General features: G+C 36.3%; 2 protein-coding genes across 8 annotated transcripts; one reads left to right on the top strand and one right to left on the bottom strand.

The window, feature by feature from the left end:
• Window positions 1-1236: 1236 nt before the first annotated feature.
• On the bottom strand, window positions 1237-10337 carry LOC115420801 (ubiquitin-conjugating enzyme E2 Q2-like). Of its 2 annotated transcripts, none has more exons than XM_030136341.1 (13): window positions 10093-10337; window positions 8480-8584; window positions 6322-6444; window positions 6182-6238; window positions 5946-6095; window positions 5722-5806; window positions 5577-5637; window positions 5393-5483; window positions 5248-5306; window positions 4633-4681; window positions 3929-4024; window positions 3665-3731; window positions 1237-3579 (listed from the first exon to the last, which is right to left on the bottom strand). In XM_030136341.1, the coding sequence occupies exons 1-13, from the start codon at window positions 10249-10251 to the stop codon at window positions 3548-3550; spliced, it is 1134 nt and encodes a 377-aa protein (XP_029992201.1). In that variant the 5' UTR covers window positions 10252-10337; the 3' UTR covers window positions 1237-3547. The 2 variants fall into 2 exon arrangements, with proteins under 2 accessions (XP_029992201.1, XP_029992200.1); XM_030136340.1 differs by having other exon boundaries at window positions 5946-6098; window positions 10093-10336.
• LOC115420799 (UDP-glucuronosyltransferase 2C1-like) lies at window positions 10275-16004 on the top strand. 6 transcript variants are annotated; one of them, XM_030136338.1, is made up of 3 exons: window positions 10275-10387; window positions 13875-13942; window positions 14313-16004. In XM_030136338.1, the coding sequence occupies exon 3, from the start codon at window positions 14335-14337 to the stop codon at window positions 15925-15927; it is 1593 nt and encodes a 530-aa protein (XP_029992198.1). In that variant the 5' UTR covers window positions 10275-10387; window positions 13875-13942; window positions 14313-14334; the 3' UTR covers window positions 15928-16004. The 6 variants fall into 6 exon arrangements, with proteins under 6 accessions (XP_029992198.1, XP_029992197.1, XP_029992195.1 ...); XM_030136337.1 differs by having other exon boundaries at window positions 10281-10387; window positions 13817-13942; XM_030136335.1 differs by lacking the exon at window positions 13875-13942 and having other exon boundaries at window positions 10295-10387; window positions 14388-16004.
• Window positions 16005-24155: the final 8151 nt, after the last annotated feature.

The raw sequence follows: 24155 nt of genomic DNA, 5'->3' as shown, positions 1-24155 counted from the left end.
ATTTGGTGTTTTTATTGTTTATTTTTCTTGGGAAACACTTTTTTTTTTAACAAGACAGGCCATTAAATCCCAATTCACAGATAATAGGCTGTGTATGAATTGTGAGAAGGCAAAATTGTGCATAAAATTTGAACATAAATACTGTCAACTGATAATAATGTAAGGTTTAGAAAATATCTTGAATACAATATAAGTATGTAATTTTACAACATATTTGATAAATCATAGCTTGTTTTAATGTTCCTGAAAATATACATTGAAATGGATGCATTTAGGTGGTATTAACAGGCTAGCTTCATTTTTTTCCATTTGTAAAACATGAACATTTTAAGTATTTTATCTATAACAAGATAAATTAATTAAGACAGTTAACAGGATCTCATTCTGTGATGGAAGTTCATTATTTAATTGATTTTAATGAAAATTTATTCTGTGACTTAAACTAAATCTGTTGAAATTTAGTCTTTGGGAATAGAAAATTATAATAATACATTAGTATGAAGCTTCAATGACCCCTGTTTGTATCAAGTAATGAGTTTAGATGAACAGTAACTCCTGCTTTCCTCTTCAAGAAAATAATACATGATGAAATTGAGGAAGATTTTACCTCAAAATACTTTTTCGGGAAAGCTGTCAAACCCTGCATGTAGGACCTGCAGGAAAATTGTCTAAATTTAGTTTAGAAAAGCTGTGAATGGACAAAACCAGGAGGATTTGAGCAGTATTAGACCTTCTGGAGCTGCTGAATAATGAGGACGGTTGAATGACTCATAATAAATTGGCCATGAAACCCAGTCTTATATTCAAAGGGGTCACAGAGTTCAGTGTTACAGTTTTTTCTACATTCTCCATCTTACATGGACACATTTAAGGGCTTTCAGTCCCAAATGAAGTTTGTGATTGAAAATACAAAGCATGAAATCTTCATCTATGACATATTACAGAGCTTTGGTATAAAAATCATACATATTTCAGTTGTGGCTTTGACATTTAGGTGCAGAGACACCATTTTTCACTGCAGAAAATCTTCATTGTGGCTTTGCAGCACTGTAAAACAGGAAATGCCATCTATTCAACTACAGGAGACAGTGATACATGACTTCCTCTAAATGCAGATTACATTAAAACAACAAATCCTCATGAAACTTGTATCCACAGACCTATACTCAGAGTTTAATCTGAAATATCAGGGTCCCTATAGATGCAATATGAAAATAATACACATTGAGGCATGTAAAACGGCAATAATCTTAAAATTCTTTATTCATAAACTTGATGCAAGTTTACAAATTACTGTACAAGGTCAAAATTTCTTCAAATGGAAAATGAAAAATAAAAGAAAACCAAAGCAAGCCAACGGTGCCAGACTTTTCCATCTGCTTAGTTGGTGTTGAGAATGTGAGTTTTCAATTGAGAAAGACAAATCTCTTCAACACAGTCCAGTTTGAGAAACAGATTCACCACAGCACATCTATCAAACTCTAATCATCTCCCAGTATCCCCTCTGACCAGACGTTTGGCATTCGGAGGAGGCTAAAGGGTAATCGTCCGACTGTTCTGCGGTGGAGAGGACGCTCTGTGTGAACGATACCTGATAGCTCCTCCCCCATCGGGTTTGAGACGTATGTCAACAGGATGTGGAGCAGTGTGCTGAGAAAGATGTGTTTTTGTGTTTGTTTGTTTTTTTCCTGATCTGAGAACATTTAATTCAGAACGTGTTTGTTGTTGACCTCTACAGGCACATTTGTTGCCAGTTGTGCAAATCATTTCATCAGGAATATTTAAAGATCACACACTGAAACAAAATGCATCTCCGGAAGAGAAAAGAAAAAGGCAAAATACTACAGTGGGTACTCATGAGCCAACCATCAAGCTACTGCGATCCTGTGTCCTCTCTTCCATTGGCTGAATCCAAGGGAACACGACCAATAATAATGTAAAGCTCAGTTTGCGTTGACATCAGATCAGAGGGTGAGTAATCCTAAGAGTCAGAGGTACAGAGCATGATTTCACCTAAAGAATATAACCCATAACTCAACATGTACAAGTAGAGATTTCCCTCCTAAGTATTGTTTGTTACCTGAGTTGCCATTCAAACATACTTTTGCAGACAGTGTTAAATAAACTGCAAAAGAACCAACAGACTGATAGATACAGTGTGTGTCCTGTAGTTATAATGGGGAACAGCAGTACTGATCGTGTACTGTATTGCATGGTCAAAGGTATAAAGTACATAAAGTACATCATACAGGTATTACTGTGGTGGCAAAGGAAGCTCTGCAAATGATGGACTGCTGATGGCGAACACCCAAAACCAAAGAGATGGGTCAATCCAGTTGCGTGTATCATTACATAACAGGGAGGAAGTTTCAAATAGAACTTGAGCAGTGGGGCACACCATTACAATCATATATGTCAGGATTAAGTGACATACATATCTGTTCACATATCCAACCAGCCTTTGTTTAAAGCTCTCCCAGGCTTTAAGAGACTGGAATCAAACCAGACTTTTCAACTCGAGTAAATGTGTTGCATCAGTGTCTGAGACGACGACCCTGTGCAACGTGTGGACACCTCTGCAGATACAGGGCACCATTCTGATTTTTAGGATCAAACTAGCCATCGATCTCTACAGCCATTTGCGATAGTAAGGTCGAGGCTGAGCTGAGCACTTGTGGGGCCGTGGAGTTCACAGAAATAAGGCAAAGGAGCTTTTCAGCTTCAACGTCCAGTCTGATAGAAACTTCCAAACAGATGCCACAACACTTATTTTCTCATCTGGTGAAAATGGTTCTACACTCTTTTCCTTTCCAGATTCTGAAATATTCCTAATCCTGTGTTAACATTAACCCCATGTGGGTTTGTTTACTAAAAATGATGAAAACAATGCAGCAACTTGATTCTGCTTGGCCCAGTGTGAAGCAAAACATACTGAGTGGTGGGTCATATTGATTTAAAGAGACATGCCCAAACCATGAAATTGTCTCATTCATTGTCTAGGCTGCTCATATAATTAAAAAATGTCAAATAAAATTTCTAAAACAATATTTGCATTTTTGTACCAGTTAACTTCCAAAAAGGGAAAATAGAAAACAAATAGTTAATAAAAACACAGGTTCGGTGAGGTGCCTCTTAAGCTTCAGTATCAATGTTCTCTTAAACTTCCCATTTTAACAGGAGTAACTGGCTGTTTATGAAGCCCAGTTTGTCAAAGCAGCTAAAGAAAAAGCATTTCCCCATATTTTAAGAGAGAAAAGTTTTTTTTTTAAAAAGACAAATGAGCATACTTAGAAAACAGGACTAGTGATACCGTCACATCATCCTCCGCCTTTAAACACTGAGGGGAGACACAATGTGAAACCAGAATAAAGTCTTTCCTAGAGCCAGGCAAAGGAATACTTGTCAGATGAGCCAACAAGATGGTTTCCACGAGAAAGATGATATATTCCCGGTAAATCAGACAGGGGAAAATATTTTAAAAAATAAAATAAAATAAAAGATACTTTGACCCAAAGACATGTTCCCAGTGCATAGTGGTTGTAGCTCTTTATCCGTCCTCTTTGGGTGGTGTGTACCAGCCTGAAAGAACACAAAAAATGCATTTTCACACCAACAGCAATGAACAGATTTACTGAGCCACGGCCACTTAGACATATTCACTTACCATTCTTTTCATGAATCTGCACAAGGGATTTGTATGACTGTTGTGCTCTGGCAAGATTGTACTGATTCTAAAAAATGGAAAGGAAGAAAAATGAGTTGAAAACTTGATGAAAACTCAGATCTGAACATTTCATTAACACTGTGTTTCTGCTGCTGCTGTCTTGGCCTGGTCACTCTTGCACAAGAGATTTAATCTCAACGAGTTTCTTCCTGTTTAAATAAAGGTTAAAGACAGAAAAATTAATAGTAATATACTATGTATTACCTTATTGGCTCCAAACTGCACCCTGGCTTTTCCTTTCACCAAAGTTGCATTTATCTGCATAATGACAGATTCTATGGAATAGGCACTGCTCCAGCCCTAAAAACACAGAATAAAACTCATGAGCTCAGTTCCTTTCACAGGGTTCCTACAGGTTTCTACAAAGGTAAATGTAAGACTTTTTAAGGCCTTTTTAAGACTACTTAGAACAGAATTTAATGCCCATTTCACAGCCATACTGGCAAAATTTTCTGACTCCTAGAATGTATATACTGAAATGTATTTACTCCAAAGCCTTGATTGTCATCGTTCCAAGTTGAACTAACGGCTGCACATGAGTTGGGCTGAATGTTCTGTGATCATTTCTCACCAGGGGCTGTAAAGTTGTCAATAATTGTTTCCTAATTAATAAAATTGTAAAATTAATAAATTGTCGGGTTGGAACAGGTGAAACTGTGTAGACTTATGTAACTTTCTTTGCAGCTTAAACATTTCCCAGACGCATTTAAACACAACACAGCAAACAAGTTTATAGCAACATAACTTCAGACCTACCATATTAAATTTAATACCTTTTAGAGACTTTTTAAGATATTAAATGCAGATTTGTAAATTGAAGACTTTAAAGACATTTTAAGACCCTGCGGGAACCCTGCTTTTAGGTTGAACAAAAATGTTTTAAACGGTGCAAAACTAATTTCCCTTACCTGTTTTGTGAGAAGCTCCATACACAAGGCCCCTCCTCCTAGAACATAACTGAAAGAGATAAAGCATGTATGAGCATTTCATCTGAAAAAGTATTCATGAATACAAATTAAAATAATATTTTCTAATAACATTTGTTGGTAAGGATGCTTTGAAGATCTGTAAGTAGAATGATGTGATCATATCACTCAATTGCTGTTGTATATTAAACATATTTAATCAACAAATTGTGCTTGTGTTAAGGGGATGTTTTTCTTCACTTCAGGTTGCAGATTAGATTATTTGTGGCCATACATGAGCAAACCATAAAGCTTGCACTATGTTTTAACATTATGAGAATAACATGACTTGAAGTTCACTTTGAGCCTAAAAGCATAGAAATCCATCAAACACTGACATTAGCTTTTAGTGCAAGCAAGCACAGCATTAACACAAATTCAACAGCGTTGAGCAAAACACATAACGCCAATGATTCACCCTGACTGAAGTTGGATTAGTTAGTGTTTTACGTTTGGCCATGTGAGTTTACATCCACAATGATTTAAACTATCATTAGATATTACAGAATCACTGAAGAATTTCTCCCAAAACAACACAAACGCCATCTCAAAACTTACCCTCCAGAGAGCACAGGTGAGACTACCCGTACAAAAGGTGGGTCAAAAGGAAAATTATCCTGTAAATATGAAGAAAAATAATACATGAGCGTCCAGAAAACTCTTGCCCATAAATATACTTGAGAGGATTTAACACAGAACTCACTTTATAAGAGAAATTTAGCAGAATGTAATCCACTCCCTCCTTTTCTTTTAAGACCTGCAAGTCACTGTGTAATGGACTATCTGGGTCTACCCTGTAACACAGAAGAACAGGTTGAACCTCAAAAAACAAACAATACTGTGATAAAATACATATGTCAAATAAATGTAAGTATAGAAGTCCTTACGTTCGTAACTTGACGTGCCATTCATACAGGCTGTCATTGACTAGTTCAACTGAATAAATACCTGTGAAAGGACAGAAACACATGGCTTTACATCGGTTTGCATTAAAGGATAAAAGTTACCACGGAAACCTGTCTCTGTAGTCACCTGTCTTGTAACTCTGTGATCTGTAGATCTCCCTGAGTTCCTTCATTAGGCGGTCTGAGGCTTGCACAGAGCCAGAGACTGCACCCTGCAACATAAACAATATCAGAAAATCACTCAATCCCAGACAAATAAAAACATGTATTCTACTTCAGAGATGAGCAGTAGATGTACTAGACTAAACCCCACCCATTTCTGTAAAAAAACTAAAAAAAACTCTAACTTACATTCAAATGATCTTGTCTCTGGTTTTTACGAATCTTCTCCAGAATCGCCAGATTTTCTTTCTCAATGCCGTCATCTTCTGACTTCTTTCCTTCTGCCGGCTCCTCTTCTTTCATGTCATAATGGTCTAGATCTTGGTCCAGGTCAATGTCCTGCTGCCAGTGAATTAATTATGTTCAGATACAGAAAGTTAAACAAATACAAATCCAACAAACTGTCAGGAAAAACAGAAAAGCACCTCTCCCATTTCCTCCTCCTCCTCTTCTTCAGATGTCACCTCATCTGAAGGCCCGTGCTGTGGGAAAATTGAACAAATTGAGTCTGAACTTGGAAACATAAAACAAGACTTTGATTGTTCCATTTATTTTCAGTGCTTACCTTCCGCTCTTGTGTAATTGGGCCAGCAGGTAAAGGCTGATCGAGCATTTCTACGTCTGGATGTTGTGGCAGGTTATAAAGCCGACATAGATCGCAGATTAGACGCTTCAGCTGCTGAAGAAGCTGTAAACCAAATCAGCACAATTAGAGGCCAAGAAAACACAACTATTAAAGTGGCAATGCACAATAAAACACGTTTTTGGAGCCGGAAACAGAATTATATGACTATATTGTAATTAAATTAATGCAAATAATTGACAATTGTAAAAAAAAAAAAAAAAAAAAAAAAAGAAAAAAGAAAAAAAAAATTCAGAATTTTAAGAGTGAAAATGGTTTAACACTGCAACCCCTGAGCCCTCGAATCAGAGCCACTGGATTTATACAGGAGCACTGACTTACTTCATAACACTACGGACTAGACTGGTTACGTTGTGTGTCAATTTGGCTTGAAAATATACACTCTGTATGCAGTTCTCTCCTCTCAATTAAAATTTAAATACTTTTTTTATATCATCTATTATTTTTTTCCCATCAAACATGACTCTACTGCTCTTCTTAAAGCTTCTGTGTTAAGCCAGAGTAGAGTGGTCGAGTCATGTCTGATGGAATCTTTTCAGCGATCGATAATTTCATGTCACATATTTATCTCCCCGACCCGTCTGAAAATCTGAAAACACCAATAAGCTGCCAAAGCCTGCTGCAACCTACAGCCTGGAAGAAAAACAGGAGCCCAGGGAAGGAGGTATAATTCTTGTTTTCTGTGAGACGACTTGAATTATTATAATCCTTGTGCTGGAAAGTTACAAAAATTTGATCCAAAGATGCCAATGCAGCTTTAAATCGATACTAGCACTGTTCTGACTGTGTGATTCACATGCATCCCGAGTGGTCTGACCTCATGTACACAGCTCTACCGTCATCGCTTAGGCATGCTCCTGCAGGACTACACATATGACACACATGTATCTTTGAGTTTTTTTCCCCCATTCTAATACATTGTAAAGCTACATAAGGAGACAACACTGGAGACACAAATAATCCCTAAGATGCATTTGTGTTTAGACTACAGAGCGAATATGGACTTACGTGTCCCAAACCACTTCCAAACCCTTTGTGAATGACTGACTCTCAATGCATCCTGAGTCCTTTTGCATCAGAGCTGTCCACATGTGATTGGATTATTCAGGGTTTATGTTGATGCCAGATCTGAACAGGGCCACTAAATTTTTGTTTAGACTAGCTGGTTTTAAGTGTGAGGACCAAAACTATTGTTCCGCATAGGTGTCTTGTGATTCGGTGTGATGGATATGTCCTGGAACAACACCCATCCCCTAATTTCTCAACATTTCTCAGAGGCAAGCAGATGGGAGCAGGTAGACTCACAATAGGGGTAAGTAGGGCTGGGTGATAAAACAATAACTATATGTATCATGATATAACTTTTCCTCAATAGAAATATAAGACATGCTCGATCCAATTTCGATAGAATTTATTCGTCCTTGTTTTGACCACGTGAGAACAGTCAATCATAATTAAGTTGCGCCGCACCGAACCAATCATGCTGGAGCCATGTCAAGTTAGGTTGATGCACACAGCACAGGCGTAAGAGCCAGTCGCAGCACACACATGCTAATGTTAGGGTTACAGCAGGAGGTAATGAGGGTTCCCCTGGGAGAAAATATGACCGAGAACCCGGACGACCGGGTTACTAAAAAGTAGGGTTCTGGTGTACAACAGAGGCATAAACGCCAGGAGTCGGATGGCCAAAGCATGTTGTTTTACTTTTGGTTTATGCTAGTTATGGTACAGAGACATACACAGCTCGACTGAGGGAGGATGAATAAAGCGGGGGGGGGGTGTAATTCTAAGAGGAGATGGAGGGACTTCTCCATAAGTACAACGAAGTATGTATTTTTTTCTTTCTCTTTCTCTCTCTCTCTCCCTCTGATGTCTTCGCAACTAACTTACGAGTAACAGAAAATTTAAGCTTGACAAAAAAATTGTGATTTATATCGTGATACATATCGATATCGTCTGATATGAAAAGAAAAAAATTATCATGATATTATTTTTTTCCAGCCCAGCCCTAGGGGTAAGGTTTCACTTAACCAGACATTTTGTGTATGTGCAACCTTTATCCATACTTAAAAAAACTTACCAATGTGCTGCCTTTTCTAACATCCTCTAACCGCTCCAACACTTCAGCCAGACTAGGATCATCAGAGTCAACAAACCATATTGGGGGTGTGGAGGGATAGGATTCCTGCAGCAGAGGTAAACAATAGGATGTGTCAGTCCTGTTGGGTCGCCACTTGCTTTATTGCCTACAGATTATGCTTACTCTGACACTTAACACAGAATAAACCTTTATGTCAGTAAGAAAAATCTGCTTAATGTTGCCCAGAAGAAAATGCTCTACATAAAAACAAGATGAAGTTTATTCAAAGGCTAAAAATGATTTCCAAGCAAATGTCATAGCCCACACAGACACCCACAAAACACAATGATTTGCTTATTGCCAACTGTAATGCTGCAAGAATACATCACACATTCAATGACAAAATATCTGAATGTTGAGCACAGTTGTGTGTTTAATTGTCCGTCACTTCAGTTGACATGATTATGAGGCATGAGGGGCAGTAAGTTGTGAAAATCAGTCACGTTTGGTACTGCAGTGTGATGTGTCACTCATGATTTTCAGCAGTAAAATGCCAAGTTGAGTAGTGAAGTCAACACGGGGGTCTGGAAACGAATCTGAGAGTATTTTGTACCAAACTGATACAATATGGGATGGCGAAGATAGGTAGGATGATCCTAAAAATGAGCATAAGTAGAGCGGTGGACATAAGTGTTTTATTTTCCTTGGAGAGGAGGACGTGAGTCAGGTAAATGAATTATCTGTGCCACTTTAACATGCAGATATAAGTGTCACGACGAGAAGAGAGAATAAGTGCTTATCAGTATGTACAGTACTGGGGTTGAACATAAGGTAGTACAGACAGACAAATCCATACATCCAACAAAAATGCTCAAATTATAAATCCAATCTGACCAAAATGAATAACACTATTAACAACACAGGCTACTCATTTTAACACTCTGCTCTTATCTACATTACACCGCTTTATACATGTTTTGGTACAAACTGTACTAATAAGCTGTCCGGTGTAATATGTGCCACTAATCCCACCAGAGGAATCGGTCTATTTACTGAAAAGGTACTAAACTACATTCCAGTAAACCGCCACTAAAAATGTTAACAACTCTACGGGACATTTATGTTTTTCTACTCAGAGATATTCTTGACTAAACTTTGTCAAAAACAGCCATGATGTGGTGAAACTTTGCTCTATCGTGTGGCTAAATAATATGTATATTAAACACCAAATACAGTACCGCAGTTTCAAAGTTAGCAGTCGTAGCTGTACTACAGGCTGTACTACTGCAAAGTGTAACGCAGTTATTTTGGCTAACAAAACAAGCTAGCGGTATCGTTACTTTCAATTACCAGGCTAGCAAAACCCGCCGCAGCGTCGTTAATATTCGACGTTTTATTGAACACTTTCTGAAGTGAAATAAACACTGAAGCCGTGTTGTTTTCCTTAATATAGGAGTTTTCTTAAACCTTGATGGCTAAACACTGGCAGGCAAATGAAACTAACACTTAATTCGTAGTTGATTTGTAAACACGGAACCTTCCGCGGAACGGTTTGGTTTCAGTCGATAGTCAGTGACTGGGTTAGCTTGTGCGCAGAGCTGGCCTGGACTCACCGTAATGTTGCAGTGGATGATAAGCAGCTTCTCTCCTGTGACGTTGAATTGGCAACTAAGTTCATCGGGTTTCCAGTCTATTATTCTGAATCGTTCGTGATTTGGGTCAAAAATTGACTCCAAAAACTTCAATTCGGCCTTCAGCCCCGACACCGACATCTTCTACTCATCTCACACCACCAGGCCGCTGGCAGAGGGGAAGTCGGGGCGGAATGCGGCCGCGCAGTGGGTCGGCTCTACGGATCTCGCATGTTAGCGTGAGAACAACAACAAAGGGCTGGAGGGCAGAGCTAGGGTAGGTACACTCCCATAATCTGACCAGATCACTGCAAAACAAACTCTATTTCATTTATTAATACTGTTTACAGCTATTACATCACATACTCTTGGTAATTCATCAGATACAAAAAAAAAAAAAAAAAAAAAGTGAGATACTTATGGTGTAATAATAATTATGTCAAAAATATGATTAGAAAGCATGAGAAATAATTACAGTTATCATTACTTTCAGTGACCTAAAAGGGATGAACGATTTTTGGATTGAACAAATAATAATATTGTTATAATTTCACCACATTAAGGTATAATTTTCATTCGAGATCAGTGGAAATGAATACTGTCTAAAGACAGGTGTATCAAACTCAGTTTGGTTCAGAGGCACCATACTGCCAAATTTCATCTCAAAAGGGTCAGACCAGGAAAATAATATCACAACAGAATAGAAATAAAGACAACTCCAAATTTTTCTCTTTGTTTTAGAGTAAAAAAAGTTAAGGTACAGAGTGTTTGTAATATTTACATAAAAAAAACCTTTCCCAAAGGATTAATAAAGTTCTATTGAATCGAATCGAATTTAGACACTATCCTTTAGAAAATGTGAATAACATGAACAACCACGAACAACCTCAAATTTCTTATGAAAAGTAACTGCAATTTTTAATATTATGGCTCAGCTTCTCATTAACACATGTACATTACAACTTAGAAATCACAGTGGATCCATAAAGGCATAAAACATTTAGTAACAGGCAGAATATTGTTAGAATTGCACTTTGTTCTCTTAAGATACTTTCAGGTTGTTCATATTTTTTCAGGTTATTCACTTTATATGTGAAAAGGATAGTTTGTGAAAGTAAATATTTTTATGTAATTTTGTTTTTTTATACTAAAAGAGAAAAATTTGGAGTTGTCATTATTTCTAGGTTATTATGCTATTATCTTACTGGTCTGACCCACTTCAGATCAAATTAGGCTGGATGTGGTCCATGAACTGAAATAAGTTTGACAACCTTGATTGTTAATGTCTTCAGAGCGAATTCATCTCATGGGCCAGATCAGACCCTGTGGCGGACTGGTTTTGGCTGACAGGCTGCATGTTTGCTTAAAGACCTATAACTTTTTTGGGGGGTCACTTCCATATCTACATTTAAACTGTATCATCATTTATTACTTTATACTTAGCATTTTTCAGTGAAAACCAAATATTTTCCTGTATTTAATTCACTGACCATGTAGATATTCATAAAAGCTCTGAGTAAATTCAAAGGTGATTATGTCAAATCACAGAAAACTGAAGAAAAAGTGGATTTTTCAGCAAAATATATTATTAACTGAACATAAAAACAAGTGCCTAGAACCATTGCCATTGTTCAAACTACATGGGTTTTACTGATGAATCAATGAATTACAACATGATGAAAGGTAATTATGTAATTTTTTCCTCAGTGATGCTAAAAGCCTGCCAAGTACTGTAGTTTTATGTCAGAATTAGAAAATGCATGCTGGGATATTCATATTAAATACCCTTTTAAGAAGAGCACTTGTGTCTTTATTGGTATTTTGTTGTTATTCTATGTAAGTCATTATTTGCTGTCGAGCTTTATTTTAATTATACATTTCTCCCTTGCATTACCAATCAAAGACCTAGAACTATTTTTGTGGTGACTTCCAAACTAATTTTTCTCCACATTTAACCTTTCCTAAATTACTTATTTCCATTCATTATATTATCCTCTATAGTTTGCATTTTTCTGTGAAATCAGGTATTTTCCTATGTTTAATTTACAGATTATGTAGCTGTGCATAAATGCTCAGGGTAAATCCCAAGATTATTATATCAAAACAGAGACAACTGACAAAAATGACTTTTTCTGCCAAATATATCATTATCTGAAAGGAAAAACTACTGTTTACATATAGGTTTACTGGTGAATCAATGTTGTAGAAGATGGTGGTGTTTCCACGTTCACTATGGAACTTCTAAATGCCCAAATGAGTCAAATCTGATGACAGTGAAAAGCTGAGAAACTACATTTACATGTGTTGATAGGATTACTGGTTTAGTAGTTATTAAGTATTTTAGATCAGTAGATGCTTTTCATTGCTGGTAGCTTTTTACATAAACATATATTTTTACAGACCGCATCCCTGTACATATCCACTCACTGTATAAAAACTCCAATTTGCACTTTCTGTACATATTGCAATATAAAACCCACTGTAAATAATATATACATAAACATATATTTTTAATAGACCGGATCCACATATCCACTCACTGTATAAAAACTCCAATTTGCATTCTGTACATATTACATTATAAATCCACTGTAAATCTCAACCCTTTGTTGTTCTTGTCTCTAGTCAAATGTTTGTCTATATTATGTCTAAGTCCACATGTGACTGGGTTCATGTTGTCTGGGATCATGTCAGAACTGTATGTCATGAGCAATGTAAAAACTGAAGCCAAATTTCTTGTATGTGTTCATATACTTGGCCAATAAAGCTGATTCTGGTTCTTTATAGGTGTTTAAGGGTTAATTAACTTCATCCCATGTGCGCTGTTACGCTGTTATGTTGTAAAAAAAAAAAAAAAAAAAAATGTTGCATCTCTCCTTTCAGAAAGTTTTCTCTGTTTGGCAAGTGTTTGTTTGTCATATTCTGACCCTAAAGAATAATTTAAAACCATAAATAATCACTTTCAACTTTCACTTAATTATCACAATTACAATTACTCTTAAGAGAAATATGATACGAAATGAATAAAATAAATATCTCCTGTGAACAAAATACATTAGGTAGAATAAAGGAGCAGGTCCTTAAAATAGATACATGTGTAGAAGGGAATAACCATCAGTTTATATATTACTGTACTTCTTTTAAGATCATTACATCTGTATTGCGTAGACCCACTACTTCACTGTCAGACACATTTAGCTTCATCTAAATAGAGTACATTAAACTCTTCATCTCTGGTGTCTGAAAAATATGAACTACCAGTTTTGGAAACTGAAGCTTGAGTTTGTGTGCTTGGAGTTTTTTTCCCTAGTTTTATTTTTGATCAAATTATGTTTTATTTAAGTTTTTTTATACATAAGACAAATAATCCTTGTAGTCTGATTGATCTTTGTAGAAAATATACAGGAATCTGACAGTCAGTGTAGGAGATTTGCTCTGTAATTTATGGGAACTGTTATTTTCCTCCACATTTGTCTATATAAAGCTTATATATGTGATGCAGGTTGATGCTGTGTAACATGATTAAATACTGTTTACAGACAAAGTTATGTTCACTGACTTGACACTAGATGGCACTACACAGTTAGTTTCTGCTCCATTGAAAACTTATCACTCACTGTTGAATAACAGCACTGTGCAAAGTACATACCTTGTACTCTGTTGTACTAAAGTCCTCATGAGCTGCAGTACATACCTTATTTTACAGATAAGCTGTTTATGCGGAGCTCAGAAAGCAGAGGACATGACATGTAATGGTTTGTCAGCTTGCTGAAGGACAGAACTTAACCATACAGTAGAAGTTGGATCATCTTTTCTGTTCTAGTGGATTTTGGTAAGTGTTGGTATAACATTAATTTTGCTGAGACACAAAAAATAAACATTTTTGTTGAGAGCATATAAAGCCCATAGTACTGTAGCATTATGTAAAACATGGTGAAAACAGTTTTCTGTACAATTTTTGCTCATATTTCTACTAATATTATGGATAGAACATGTTAAAAGTGAAAAAAAAAAAACTATCTTCATGGATAATTTTGTTACTTCTTGTCTTGAGTTCATCCAACACTCCTGTCTTTGTAAATTGTGTTAACCAACTCATTTGTAAAGGACTTGTGTAATGTTTTCCTACAGATACATGTTATTAGGACCTTAATGACACCAAACAGACCGGTAGTACTCACCAGTTTTTCTGTGTTTTTAAGGTCTGTATTTGTGGAAGTCAGCATGAAGGTAGCGCCTTTGTTTACTTTAGCTCTACTACTAATACAACTGTCCAGATCATTTGGAGGAAAAATCCTGGTGTTCCCATTGGATGGAAGCCACTGGGTAAACATGAAAATACTCATAGAAGAGCTACACACCAAAGGTCATGAAATCAGTGTGATTCGCCCCTCAGACAGTTGGTACATCAGTGAGGAGTCTCCTTTCTACACCTCTGTCAACCTTCCAGTTGCTAGTGGATTTGAAGAAGCTTTTGGAGTCTTTCTCTCTGAGTTACTTGATATGCGCCTTGAGGCTAAACCTTCATCATTTTGGTTGTTCATCTGGTCTCACTTTAAGATGCAGCAAGTGTTGATGGAACATTTCGGTCTCTACCATAAGAAATTAGCTGAACTTACTGTTCATATGTTAGAGGATAAAAAACTGATGCAGACTCTCCATGAAGCCAAATTTGATGTGGTTTTAACCGACCCTGGTGTCGGTGTTGGAACATTCCTCGGACATCGGCTCCAAGTTCCTCTGGTTTACAATGTCAGATGGACCATTCAAGGAGAAGCTCACTTCCTTATTGCCCCCTCACCTTTGGCATACATACCCTTTTCTGCAACACAGTTGACAGATAAAATGACCTTCCCTCAAAGAATCATGAATGTTTTGCTTTACATAATTGGGATGCGCTCAATGTCATACTTTACAGAACCCCATTATAAACCAATAATTAAAAAGTACTTTGGTCCCGATGTCGATTACTTAACATTTTTCCTGGATGCTGATATATGGCTTATGAGGAATGATTTTATCTTTGAATTCCCACGACCTACGATGCCAAATATAATCTACATGAGTGGATTCCAGTGCAAACCGTCTAAGCCACTCCCTGCAGACCTGGAGGAGTTTGTTCAGAGCTCTGGAGATCATGGGATCATAGTGATGACTTTAGGAACTATGGTTGCGAAGCTTCCACAACATGTTACTGAGGAGATTGCTGAGGCTTTTGCCCAACTGCCTCAGAAGGTCATATGGAGGTATGCAGGACAAAGGCCTGCCAACTTGGGCAATAACACACTGCTGGTTGAATGGCTGCCACAGAATGACCTCTTAGGACATCCCAAAACTAAAGTGTTTGTTGCTCATGGAGGCACCAATGGGGTTCAGGAAGCGATTTACCACGGAGTGCCAATTGTTGGACTTCCCTTATTCTTTGACCAACCTGACAACCTTTCCAGAATCAGAGCAAAGGGAGGAGCTGTGATTGTGGACATTGCCGAGCTCAATAGAGACTTGTTTGCAGATGCATTGAAAACAGTTCTTAACAATCCCTCTTACAGGGAAAACATGCAGAGGTTGTCAAGGCTGCACAGAGATCAACCCATAAAACCACTGGACCAAGCAGTATTCTGGATAGAGTACGTCATAAGACATAAAGGAGCTGCTCATCTGAAGGCACAGTCCTACAAAATGTCCTGGTTTGTGTATTATTCTATCGATGTTGTCGCAGCTTTGTTGGCAACTGCTTTGCTTTTGATGTTCACCTTTATTTTAGTTGTCAAATTACTGTGGAGAATGATCTTTGGGAAGAAAATTAAACATGAATAGTCCCTTTTCCACAGGATTCCCATGAATTTTTATTACTGGAACCTTTTTTTTTACCTGGGTAAAAGATGTGAATGTAAATGATGTTGTAATGGCAAAATTACTTATATCCATATGTATTCATATATATTTTCATATATTTCATATATCATATAGGCTTCTAACTCTATTTCAGATATGTTCATGTCACTGTGTATTATAGAGCAGTTTGGACCTCTTTTGTGCTGTGTCCAGAGTAGAAGGCCAAACCAACATTTCTCACAGGGGTCTTATCTCTAAGTTCCTGACACTAACCAAAACACTTTCCACACGTCATAATTTTCTCATGGGAGACAGAAGACTACAGGGTGATTTGTATTTTTGGGGTCAGACCGTCTCAGTCTTTGTCTGAGGGGTATCTCTTTCTATGGAGCTCCAAATAAAGGGATTTCTTTGACACTGAACGTTTGAACTTATCCTTCTTTATTATAGACGAATTAGTAGCGTAATATTTTTTCCATAACAATGTGAAAAGAGAATTTGTTAAACATCTCTAAAACATTTAATTATGTTTGTTATGGTGTCAAGTTGACTGCATTAGGTAACATGTCACTGAAAAGTTTTGTTGGTAAATGGTGATATAAATATATAGAAAGTTTGGTTGGATTTATTATTGACACCACAGGACTCTGGGGGGACTCACCTCAGTACTCCACCATCGTCACAGTGCACAACAATAAAGTCTTATTTCTGCATGATGTTTATATAAATGCATTTAGCAACCTTTAGTCTTCTAATTTGACTTGGACATTTGGACTGTTGGCTCAAAGAATATTTTTTTTATGGCAGGAGGGAATACACATACTTTATTGATTACAGCTCTGTTTCATCGGCTTGCTTTGTAAAATTCTACTGTTCATACCCATCTCATCCACTAAATGGCAGCATTGCTCTGCTGATTAATTGTTGCTTTTACTGAGGCTCCTACACCGCAAACTGTTTTCGTTGAATAAACTTGAAAACGTTCATGGACTGAAGTAATTCTTATGTATAACGTGGAATAACAATAGTTAGGGCAAGATAACAGTGATATTACTTATTTACTTTAACTTGTATTTCATTGTAGACTGTATGAACTCAACACATTTCACATGTTGTCTTGTCAGCTGCATTCCATGTGTAAATCTCATTCCATTCTTCAAATTCCGGCTGTAACACTTTGAATAAAAGTTTCAGCAAATGCATATAAGGGCTAATGTTAGGACTAGTTTTAAATATCTGCTACCTTTCATGTTATTTACATTTTCAGACTTGTTTGTAATTGTTTATTTAGTAAAATATGAAAATTTAAAAACTTTATTAGATTCAAGATTTTTATCTGTCATATGTTCATGATATAAACAGTGAAATGCAAGACCTGTCCACAGAGGCCATGCAATATAAATTAGACATCCAAATTATGCACAAAACCTTACTATCAAGGAGTGAAGCCAGAACTATTTGAAATATAAAAAACATCAAGTGACTATAGTGAAGTGACTCACCAAAACAGAATAAAAGAACCAACTCCTATATTTACATAGTGCAAGAAACCAGATAATATGCATTGTGCAATATGTACATTGTGCAATGTGCAAATATTGCAAATGTATGTGTATCTATGGGCCCAGCATTATGTATTATGCAGTTGAAACGTATTTCATATAACATTAAAACTACTATTAATCGATGGAACAACAGTAACATGTAAAACATACAAAAAAGAGGTATATTGTGTAATGAATCTAAACACTGGGCAAAAAATAACTAATAAATAATAAATAACTCTTCCTTTTAACTTTTTCAGAACATACTGAATGTGGGAAATTAATATGATTTACACACACTTCAAGACTGGAAAAGGCTGTAATTAGGAAGAGGACACCCTCAACCTCTTAGATTACATTCACCATACAATTCTGTGAAAAGAAATTAAATGTCAAAAAAAAAAGTATAAATACAATATATGTACCAAATATAGAATAAACCCTTGACACTTAAAGATATTAAGCAGGATGTGGATCAATTTTTTCTTATCATCAGTTGTTTTGAACTTACTTGAGGTGAATGAACTTCAGTTTCAATACTTCCAGTTCTATTATCAGACTGAGTATGAACAGATTGTCTTGACAAGTATTTGGCTGAAGTCACTGAAGTAAACTAAAGATGAAGACAAAAGCTTTTCAAGCTTTTTAAAGCTCCAACGTATACGAAAAAGGAATGAGCAAGCATGAATAAACTGCAATACTTTCACTCGGGACAGCGGAGTAATTATGATTGAATAATATAGGAAAATCATGTAATATGAAATATATAACATTATGACCACTGACTGACTATATCTGAGCAACTTTCACAAAAGAAAAACTGTTATGGTAAACCCATAAAGACCCAGTTTTACTTTTGTGCTAGTTCGCAAATTAATTTTTCTCTCTATTTAACCTCTCCTAAGTGATTTATCACCATTTATTATAATATTAGCCCCTGTATTTTGTGTTTTTTTTCTGTGTAAATCAGGTATTTTCCTATATTTAACCCATAAAGACTCAGTGCTAGTTTTGTGACAGTTAACAATTTTTTTTTTTCTAGATTTTACCTTTTGTAAATGATTTATCACTATTTATTATTATATCATCCTCTTTATTTGGCTTTTTTTTGGTGAAAATCAAGTATTTTCCGACATTTAATTCACTGATCATTTACTGTAGTCATCATGCTGAGATTACATTTGAGGGTTATTATACCAAAAAGAGAGAAAACTTGAGAAAAAGTGACTTTTTCAGTGACGTATATCGTTAACTGAACATAAACCAAGTGTCTCCATCCACTGTCATTGGTTCAACTCCATGGGTTTTACCAGTGAATCAACATTGTAGAAGATGACAGTGTTTCCATGTTCACTATGGAGCCTCTGAACATCCAAATGGGTCATATCTGATGACCATGGAAAGATGACAAATTGCATTTTACACCAATTATTTACATGTATTAATAGGATTAGTTGATCAACAGGTATTAAACAGTTTACATCAGTAGATGCTTATGGTCACTTTGGCTGTTTGGGTCTTCATGGGTTAATTACTGGGTCAGAGCATCTCCACAACTTGTTCATTCCCAGTGTGAAGTGTTAAGTATCTACCAAAAGTATCTAAAGAACAACAACCGCATCTTAACCAATCAATAATCTATCTGTAAAGTAAACCACAACCTCGAAAGATGTTAATTCTAGCTTTTTCCCCTCATATGTTTGATAGATTTTCAAAGTTAGAACTGAAAAAAGAAAAAAAAAAAAATCAATATTTCTGAATAAAAATATGCCTGGCTAGCAGATGCCATGCAGTAATGTCAAAGATTATTTTTGCTTTCACAGGATTCCCATGATCGCAGTTCAAAATGATCATAAATAGTGACCTGAGATGAACAGGAGATGAATCATCATTGCAGTTCTTAGAGCAGAGGTAGATTATATTTATTACTTATGCTGCAAGGAGTCCCTTTCCTATGCCCTAAACCACAGGCTGAAGATTACAAAGGAACTGAAAATAAACTCCTGAACAACAAACTGTGTATTTTAATCATACTGGCAACACTGAAGTATACTGTTCTTGGACTTGGAAATATATGCAGATAAATGATTTCCTTAAAAAATCAACTGTTGACTTTGTGTTATTACCTCCTGTGGTGAGCTGTTGTTGGCTGGTTCACACCTTTTCTTCCCAGCAGCTTTGTCAGTGTTTACCAGATTGCCTGACTAATATGTTTTACCACAGGCACAATATCAGCAAAATTATTTTACGATTTTATTGAAAGTAAACACTAAATTATACTTTCAATGATGACTGCAGTCTCAAAATTATTCAACCCCCTGAACAGAACCTCATAAGAACACACATCATCAAATCAGGTGTGGTCTCACACACACCTGAAGCAACCAATCACAAGCTTCATTAGTTGCATCAGGTGAGATAGAATATCTCAAATACTTGGAGTGTTGATAGTGAGCCTGTTTACATGACCGTCAAAATCTGATAACTGGGTGTATTCAGATAATTAAAATAATCAGATCTGACATGCTGACACGCACATTAGAAATGTGATGATGGAAGAACCCTCATTTAGATGTTTCAGTCCATTATCAGATTTCTGTGTATAGTGACGCTCGACTCAAACTTCCTATTATTGTCTTCAGCTCACATTTTACTATGTCTCTTCCATTTTCGATCATTAAATTATTACAATTTTTTTTTTTACTAATATGCAGATGAAACAAGAAAGAGTAAAGTATGAGATAAATCAGATGAACAGCTATGCATGCACAAAGACATCAAAGTACGGGGGGGGGTCCAGGTATGTTAATATTCATTCATTTTCTGAACCCGCTTTATCCTCACTAGGGTCACAGGGGTCACTTGGAACCTGTCCCAGCTACATAGGGGTGAAGGCGAGGTACACCCTGGACAAGTCACCAGTTCATTACAGGGCTAACATATAGAGACAAACAACCAATCACCCTCACACCTATGGGCAATTTAGATTAACCAATTAACCTATCAGTGCATGTTTTTGGGTGGTGGGAGGAAGCTGGAGTACCCGCAGAGGACCCACGCAGACACGGGGAGAACATGCAAACTCCACACAGAAAGGTCCCACCCCCATCAGCTGGTGTTGGAATCAAACCCAGGACCTTCTTGCTGTGAAGCACAAGTGCTATCCACTGCACCAGCGGTATGTTAATATGATTTCTCATAATCAGATTACTGTTGTTATTTAATAAATCATATCAGAATGTGCTGTTTACATGATCACTTGAATAATCTGATAATTCCAGAGACTGGATAATAATCTTGGTATTAGTGTGCATATAAATGGGCTCAGTGATGTCTGATGATTGGATCCTCCCACCATCCAAAGACATGCACTGATAGGTTAACTGGTTAATCTAAATTGCCCATAGGTGTGAATGTGAGAGTGATTGTTTGTCTCTATATGTCAGCTGGTGACATGTCCAGGGTGTACCCCACCTTTGCCCTTAAGTAACTGGGATAGGCTCCAAGCGACCCCCATGACCCTAATGAGGATAAAGCGGGTTCAGATAATGAATGAAAGAATATTGGAGAATTAACTCATTTTATTTCCATACAACCCATTTCCCTACAAACACTACAGTTCATTATCTCACTTGTCTAAGCATACCATAGATAAGTCACACACACACACACACACACACACACACACACACACACGCACACACACACACACACACACACACACACACACGCACACACACACACACACACACACACACACACACGCACACACACACAAACACACACACATTATTTGTATTCACAAAGACTGTTTTAATAATTTTAGGAGAAATCTGACTTTGACTTGACTGCAAGACAACATCAAATATCCTGCAGAAACTACATTAAAGCAGGGCTTATATGTTTGGCAGTTCCTGCTGTGTTTTTGAATCCTCCTGATTGTCCTACAGTGATTCTCTTCTCAGTATTTAAGTACCAATAATTAGATGTGTCACCATTTATCACAGTGTTGGGTTTGGTCATTAGTTTTTAGCAATCTGTCTAGGATCTCTGTCTAAGAAGACAAAGTAACACTAAATAAAGATATTAACGACGATAAAAAAGCAAATAAAGAAATTAACAAATTGCATGATATACAGAATAATTTTTCATATTTATAATGCACACATTAAATTAGCTGTAGGCCAGATGTGTACTTATGTATCAAAATGATAGTAGTTAATTTAGTTTTAATGATCATGATGTTGTTTGAACTCTATTATTTCACTTTATTATTTTTCTTCTTCCTTTTTTTTGTTTGTTTACGACTGCTCCCGCATAAATCATGCTATTTAAAACATTCATAAACTAAAACATACAACTTTTTAGGACATTAACACCATTACTTTTCATTTAAGTATTTTCCATTGTTTTTCCTATTACTGTTTATAGGAAACCCCTTCAAAATAATTCAAACCCACTCCACTTTGAGCTTCTACTTCTACATACATTTAGCTAGAAACTTGATTTAGACTTTGAACAAGTCACAAGACTTTCATCTATCACGCTATCATTCATCTTTTTGATATCTTGCACAGAAATTTGTTGATTTCTTTATTAAAACACTTATTACTGAAGTGTTCAACACAAATTTAATAAATACTCATGTGAGGCAATAAAGTATTGCACTGTGTCTTATGGAGTGTGTGATAAGTCACACCCTGCAGCCACTTGGCTTTGACGGACTGCAAAAGTAGACATGAATACCAATATTTTAGAGGTGCATATTACAAACAGCCAGGAGGACAGAAAATATTTTTGCTGGTGCATCATTTAGGTTTTCTTTATCGAGTCTGACCAGTAGGTAAAGTCTGTATAGTTGGATACTATCACAGCACAGCATGATGAGTTTACTGACACTGTAGTTTTGGTCATTTTATTAGCCCTGTTTAGGAATAAAGCAACACTCCTGTTGGTGTGACTCTGCCATTATCTATATTAGTTCAAAGGGAAATAGGATTGTCTGCTTAAAGCACCAGGTGGAGCTCAGGTCAGGGCTTAGTCAGCTTTGACCCATGGCACTAAGGCCTGGAAGTCACCTACTTTTTAAACAGTGAACACATCAGTGCTGTAGTAAATGTTTTGTAACTAATAAAAGAGTCACAAATAGTTCTAGAGCTCTGCTAAAACTGAATGTATTACATACTTATTTACTTATTTATTTTTATTTTGTAAAGGATCCCGTGCAAGTACACATGCATGGATGTAAGTGTGGCCATGGTAACAGAAAGGTGATTGAAAAACTTTATTGTTCCATGGAAACTGCTTTCAAATCAAAGTTTGCAGTTTCTAGCTGATGTAGCCATGACATGTACATTGTAATAGGGAAATATACTAAATTGTTCCCAAACATTTGAACCAACCCAGAGGGATGGAGGTGTGACATGCAAAGGCCACAGCATGGATGGTAGTCATAAAAAATGGTAGTCTCTCTATCACATGGCCCACTAAAGCGTCCAGTACAGTCCTTTTTAAGATCAAAGACCTTTAAAGTGGACAACAATCAATTTTTAATGAACAGTCACTCTCATGTTGACTCTTTAAGTTTCAGTTAGATTAGGAGTAGTTTTTTGGTAACTTTAGGCTAATCCTTACCTTTACTATTTTTAGGATTTTGGATAGTTTTAGTAGATGTTAGTTGTGCAGTCTAAAGATATTTGGCTGGTGAGTCAGTTGGTGTCTGGGCCTCTGCTTTGACACTCTATACATCCTCTCATTTTGTCTAATTTCTGCTTCATTTTCATCTCTGTATTTCATTTGTATGTGAATAAACTGAACTACTCACTGAACTTTTTCCCCTCATAAATTATGATCACTAAATATGGCTTAGAACAAGGGCCAAGAGTGTCACTGAGCCTTGACAAGTTGTTTTGATCATAGAGTGACTATATTTTTCAGTTCCAGATGACTGTCACCAAATGTTTTGTGTCTTTGCAGATCCACTGTGATCTGTAAGTTCTAATGCGCATGTGTAGATACTAAGCTGAGGCATAATATTGTAGAAATTGCACTTATTTTTCTTCACACATTTCAGGTATTTAATGTTTGTTCATGTTATTTAAATTTTTTAAAGGATATTTCATAGATGTAAACATTTTCATAAAGTAATTTTTTTGCACTTAAACAAAGAGACACATTTATGGTAAATAATTTATAGGCTATTATGCTATAGTTTTACTGGTCTAGCCCTTTTGAGTTCAAATTGGCCTGTATGTGGTCCCTGAAATAAAATGCACTTGACACCCCTGTCTTTAAGACTTTACACAGTATTAATTTCCACTAATCTCCAATGAAAATTATACCATGATATGGCGAAATTATAACACTACTGTTATTTCTTCAATCCAAAAGCGCTTCATCCCTTTTAAGTCATTGAAACTAATGATTACTGTAATTATTTCTCATAATTTCTAATGATATTTTTGAGATAGTTATAAAACAGCGAGTATCTGACTTGCTTTTATTTTATTCTATTTTATAATTTTTTTTTTATAGCTAATGAATTATTAAGTGTATGTGATGTAATAACTGTAAATGGTGTTAATAAAATGAAATACATTTATTTTTGCAGTGATCTGGTCAGATAATGGGAACATACCCACCCTAGCTTATCATTATTATTATTAT

Source organism: Sphaeramia orbicularis, chromosome 6, assembly GCF_902148855.1.
Source record: "Sphaeramia orbicularis chromosome 6, fSphaOr1.1, whole genome shotgun sequence".
In the NCBI taxonomy this organism is placed as follows: Eukaryota; Metazoa; Chordata; class Actinopteri; order Kurtiformes; family Apogonidae; genus Sphaeramia; species Sphaeramia orbicularis.
The sequence above is the reverse complement of the archived record's forward strand: the minus strand, read 5'-3'. Positions and strand labels throughout refer to the sequence as shown.

Excerpts from the sequence above, each read along its gene's own strand:
- LOC115420801 (XM_030136340.1), bottom strand. The coding sequence starts at position 10,251 with ATGTCGGTGTCGGGGCTGAAGGCCGAATTGAAGTTTTTGGAGTCAATT. Across the intron at positions 8,585-10,092 it reads TCATCCACTGCAACATTACG|GAATCCTATCCCTCCACACC; the intron begins GTGAGTCCAGGC and ends CCTCTGCTGCAG. Across the intron at positions 6,239-6,321 it reads CAATTACACAAGAGCGGAAG|CACGGGCCTTCAGATGAGGT; the intron begins GTAAGCACTGAA and ends ATTTTCCCACAG.
- LOC115420799 (XM_030136334.1), top strand. The coding sequence starts at position 10,305 with ATGCGGCCGCGCAGTGGGTCGGCTCTACGGATCTCGCATGTTAGCGTG. Across the intron at positions 10,388-14,312 it reads GGCTGGAGGGCAGAGCTAGG|GTCTGTATTTGTGGAAGTCA; the intron begins GTAGGTACACTC and ends TGTGTTTTTAAG.